The sequence below is a fragment of the Gavialis gangeticus genome, unplaced genomic scaffold (assembly GCF_001723915.1).
Source record: "Gavialis gangeticus isolate Ggan-Ray unplaced genomic scaffold, GavGan_comp1, whole genome shotgun sequence".
In the NCBI taxonomy this organism is placed as follows: Eukaryota; Metazoa; Chordata; order Crocodylia; family Gavialidae; genus Gavialis; species Gavialis gangeticus.
The window spans coordinates 46,428,770-46,434,034 of record NW_017729024.1 but is presented as its reverse complement, the minus strand read 5'-3'; the positions used below and the strand labels follow the sequence as shown (position 1 = coordinate 46,434,034).

The window sequence follows — 5,265 nt, the reverse complement described above, 5'->3', positions numbered from 1 at the left end:
CCTCCCGCCCCTGGCCCCGGCCCTGGCCCTGGCCACAGGCTCTGGGAAAGCAGCAGGTGGGGCTGGAGTGGGGAGGCAGCAGCTGTTTGCAGCCTCCTGGATGCAGCCAGCCCCGGCTCTGGGTAGCTGCTGATAGCCACGGAGCCCAGGCTGCTCCCAACAAGGCTTGCAGGCTTGCAGCCTGCCAGCCACCTGCTGGGAGCATCCCAGTCTGTCAGCTGGTAGCAGCTACCCAGAGCCAGGGCCGGCTGCAGCCTGGAGGCTGCAAACAGCTGCTGCCTCCCCATCCCAGCCCCAACGCATAACGAGGAAAATGGCCTCGTGTGCCATGCTTGGCACGTATGCTGGGGGTTGCCGACCCCTGGCCTAGAGGAACCATTCCTTTCTTCGTAAAATGGCCAGAAAAGAGCATAGAGCTGAAAATGTGACTTTCTTTTTCTTCCAAAGTTTCACATCCAAGGGCGCAGATGGCATCAGAAGGAAATCTTCCATGAAAGATTGTTTAACTTCACTGCAGCTGAAGAGGCTCCAGAGATGTGTCTAGATTTACCTGTGGGCACTAACTATACAGTAAACATTGCCATAGTATTTCCTGAGCCCTCAGTACCAGTTACTGTCATGATTCACACAGCTGGTAAGTGCTGTTTGCTTTACAGAGCTATGTTGCATTAGGGGAAGTTAACTCAGAATGAACTATGGCCATTTGACTGATTAATTGTGGCGTAAGTGAAGTGGTTAAGGGACTGCAAATGACTGGAGCAATGCATGTACCAGATTCAAAAGTCTTTTTGAGAAAGAAATGTACATGGTCACTGGAGAGAAGCCACATGCGAGAAATTGTGAAGGATTGCTTGGCCAGGGATCCCTGGATGAATGCTGTGTGGGAGACCATGATGCATGGTCAAGGTAAATAGTCCTTGGAGGGAGGATGTACCATGACTATGAGGTGTGGTCAGAATAGATATTTGCTGAAGAGAAACTTTGTGGGAAGGGTCAATGAGAGAGACAGAGAATTTGATGGCTTAAATTGAACTTGTCATGTTTTTCTTTTTTGGCAACTGCACCTTAAATAAAAATATGCTTTAAAAAAAATGTTACTTAAAATGTGAAAGATAATAAAAACCCTAATCTTCTCTTAGGTTAGGAAGGTATATTTTGTATCCCATCTTATTCTTTATGTACTTGGATCGCATATTGAGAATATATAACAAAAGCAGAATGTCAGAACTGTATTCCACCATACAGCTCTAAGGCTAAAATGTAGAGGTTACTGGGGCAGCATGGCCTGCTGGGTGGGGTCACAGGAATGCCATGCAAGAGACCTGTTTTTTTTCCCCACAGTCTGTCTCTACCCTGCTTTGAGACTTTGGGCAAGTCATGTTACTTCTCCATGTTTCTGTTTCCCTTCCAAACTTTCATCATCTTGTCTATCTGGATTGTCAGGCCTTCAGTACAGGAATTATGTCTGGACAGTTGTCAAACTTGAAAAGTAATTCAGATGAAGGTAGGATGTGAGTTTAAGGTTCAATTATATTTCAACAGTTTCATGTGTGAAGGCTTTTATTATGTAACAAATGTTTGCATATATAGGAGTTCAGAAACAGTTATATGCTGCAAAAAGTCCTTGTGTAGACAAGCCTTACATGGATATTAGTTCAGGCTGTGATACCTTGTAGCTTCTAGGTGCTGTTGTGAAAGAGACGATAATAAAAAAAATAAGAATTTGGCTTACAAATGTCATAAGGAAGTAATGCAGCCTATTGTAAGGGACATGCTTTTTGAGAAGCTATGCCTTTTTCTTCTTTTTTTCTTCTGTTTTTTTAGAAGGGGACAGATTCAGCAATGTTTCAGTATTTAATGGCACCTGTTTGAAATGGAGGAGACATGTTGGAAGAGCTGGGGTGGAGGAAACCTACCTAGTGAGTAAGACATGTACACTTGTTGGGTACTAGGAGATAATTGGTTTGAGATTAAACGGTCTTCTGACAGATGTAATTGCTGTAAGTCAGAACTGTAAATTTGGAATTAAACTGGAGTTTTAGAGAGCTACTTGAATCTTTGTTTTTTATTGAAGATCATCTTAAAATATTTCCATTTCTATGATAGTTTCACATACAGGGTCGACAGGAGTACTTGGAGGAATTGTCCCATGAAGTGATGATTAACTTCACGACAGAGGAAGAGAACCCAGAGGTGTGTTTGCCTCTGCACCTGGGTTGTAACTACACTATCAGTATCACTGAGGGATCTACCAAGTTTGTTTTACAAATCCCCATAATACCTCCAGCAGCTGGTAAGTGTTGATTGCTTAATGTCTGAATGATTTTGCTTTATAATGTCTGGTGAGAAGATGTATATAATAATAACAGCAAAATAATAATAATAACAACATCATAGTTTGAATTTTGACCAATCCAATAAGTGAGATGTGAAGGTTGAAGGAGAAAAATGCAGGAGCAACTTGATATGACAGTCTTAAGCTGTGACTTTAAGGGGTCAGTTTCATCTCATACTGCTCTTCCTCAAAGGGCATTAGGTATGCAGAAGTGTTGAGGACTGTGGCACTCTCAGTTGGTGTTGTGGGTATCCCCCTACTCCCTGGGTCAGGCCCACAACTGTCCTGCCATGACTTGATGGAATTTGTAACTAAGAGGAGGGGTTCAGTGGTGTTCTCCTCCCTGGCCTGGAGACAGGGTTACTCTCAGATTTGTCATGGCTGGTCTTGGGGCTCCGCCTCCCCTACACCCCATCCACTCGCCAACCTCCAGCTCCGCTGAGCCGCTGTGCCAGCTCTTGGCTCAGCTTCTTGTATCCAGCTGGTGGATCTCTTAACTCCCCAGTCTCTACTCAAAGTGCAGGCTTACGACTTTGTATAAAAGAGGATTCTATACCTCTGAGGAAGAATAATCCTTCCAAAAGGAAGTACTAAAGCATGATGCCATAGCAGTGTCACCATACAGCAACACGTAGACACACTCTCTAAGAAAGAATGAATGAAGCCATAATGAGTGTTTCAAGTACAGAAAATATCCCATAAGCCTTTCTAAAGCAATATGATAAAGATTATTTTTCCTCAGAGGTATATAATCCTCCTTTATGCGTTTGTAAATGCTCCATATTAACACTCCTTGTCTTTATCCCGGTGTTTTGTTGGGGTTTTTTTGTTTTGCTTTTTGTGAACTGGTACAGTCTTCATCTTACAGAAATGTTTTCCAAATCAGTTTGAAGATGCTATAGACCAAGGGTGCTCAACTTTTTGACCCCTCAGGCCAAATGAGGCCTTGGTGCCTGGTACTCCCCCTTCCCACCCTCTGCATGCTGGGATTGGGCCCTGGGGCCCAGCGCTGCCCCCACCCAGTTCTGTGTGTTAGGATCGGACACAGGATCCATCATGCAGGACTTGGGGCTCCCAACAGGTCTGGAAATTTGGCAGCAGGGGCCGGCAAATTTCTGGACCTGTGGGGAGTCCCAGGATCCAGATGACATAGTGCCATGGGCCAGGGGTTGAGCACCCCGATATAGAATGATGAGTCTTGTGAGACTGAAAACCCAGTCATTCTGTAGCTTTAGCTCAAGGAGACTGACTCTCCACTGTCTCCGGTAGGTATCAGTAGTAGTGGAGCAGATACACTCATTACTGCTTTTTATTTGAAGTGGGCAATATCATTACAAGGACCCTTGTACTTTTGTGAAATGCTTGCCTGAGAATGTACATTCTAGCATAGCGTGCCAGGTACCTGCATGCTCTTCTGGTAGAAATGTTCCAGGAGTAATTAGATGATATCTCAGAGACTGTTCCATCTGGACTGGCCACCCATGTGAGAAAGATCAGTCTTTGTTCAGCTGTAACCTGAAAACCCTTAAACAAGATGCTGATGAGATGGTATAAATGAAAAGGCAGGTAGATGTAGTTCCTCTGTTGTTTTTCTTTTTGGTCTCACTGCAACTATAAAGTAGTTCTGACATTTTTTCTCAAGGCTTTCCAGCCATAAGAAGAGAAACTAAAAAAGGCTAAAACTCAAAAACTGGGGAGGCTTTTTTTGTTGCTGCTGTTTTCAGTGCTAGTGTGCGCCAAATGGATACTTATTAAATAATTGGTAGAGCAGAACTTTCTCCTTCATTTTATTTTATATTTCTAACTTCAGGAGCCTACAAAATTAAACAAAAACATCCCATTTACTTTTGTGCTATTTTGTGCCTTGTGAAAAGCACACTGAGCACATAGTAGAGCAGAAGAAGCAGGTGACAAATTATTATGGTTTAATGTTCACATAACAACAGTTTTCCTTCTGTGTTTGTATTTCTGCTCACAGGAGAGGAATTGCTCAGCAATGTGTCAATATTTAATGGGACCTGCGTGAAATGGCAGAGAAAAGCTTCAAGGGCCGAGGTAGAAGAAACATACACTGTAAGTGAAATGATATTTTTGAGTGTGAAGTGGAATTCTGGAGCTGAGTTGAGCAAATAGACAACTAACAACATATCTTGAGTGAGACCTGCTGTAAAGTAGAAAGAAGGGTAAAATTGCTCTGGTCTTTCCACCCAGTTAAAAGCTATGAAGCACTTTCAGTGAGTCTGGATGAATAATAGGGGAAGAGGAAGAATAGTGGAAAGGAAAGGTAAAGTACTATTAAAAGAGGAAAAGTGAAATACTACTGTTAAGTAGGGGTGTGCGAAACAGGCCCTATTTGATTCGGATTCAACCCAAATTGGGGACAGTGATTTGATTTGTTGATTCAGATCACTGTCCCTGATTGGATTTGGCCAAATCTGAATCTGAAGATTCAGTGTTGATTCAGAGAATCAGTGATTCGGACAAAGACACAACTTCAAATGTTTTTTCTACGTAGCTCAAGGTACCAGGCATGGCTCATGAATGCTGCGATGGTGGGGTGGATGGAGCATCCCACAGGAGCATGTGGGGGGCCCCCTGCACGCTCTCTGGTGGACCCAGAAGTGAACTGGAAGTCCTTCTGGTCCACTTCCAGGCCTGCTGCAGAGCACACTGGGGATCCCCCTGCACTTCTGTGGGATGCTCCATCTGCCCCAGCATCTCAGTATTCATGAGCTGCCTGCTACCTAGAGGTATGTAGAAAAATCATTTAAAGCTGTGTCTCTGTCCAAATCATCGAATCTCTCCAAATAGATTCGGCGGATTCTGATTTGATTCAGAGAGATTAAAGGGTCCCCTGATTCAGTTCTGATTCAGAGATTTGGCTACTGAATCAGGCCGAATCTCCACCAAATTTCAAATCAGGGACTGAA

At 43.7% G+C, this 5,265-nt stretch overlaps 1 protein-coding gene across 1 annotated transcript in view; it reads left to right on the top strand.

The window, feature by feature from the left end:
• Positions 1 to 5,265, top strand: part of SUSD1 (sushi domain containing 1) — a 115,458-nt gene that overhangs the window by 46,120 nt on the left and 64,073 nt on the right. Inside the window, exons 8-11 of the mRNA XM_019518199.1 lie at positions 448 to 634; positions 1,825 to 1,919; positions 2,107 to 2,293; positions 4,314 to 4,408. Of these exons, the coding sequence (XP_019373744.1) occupies positions 448 to 634; positions 1,825 to 1,919; positions 2,107 to 2,293; positions 4,314 to 4,408 (564 nt within the window). The remainder of the gene's footprint in view (positions 1 to 447; positions 635 to 1,824; positions 1,920 to 2,106; positions 2,294 to 4,313; positions 4,409 to 5,265) is intronic.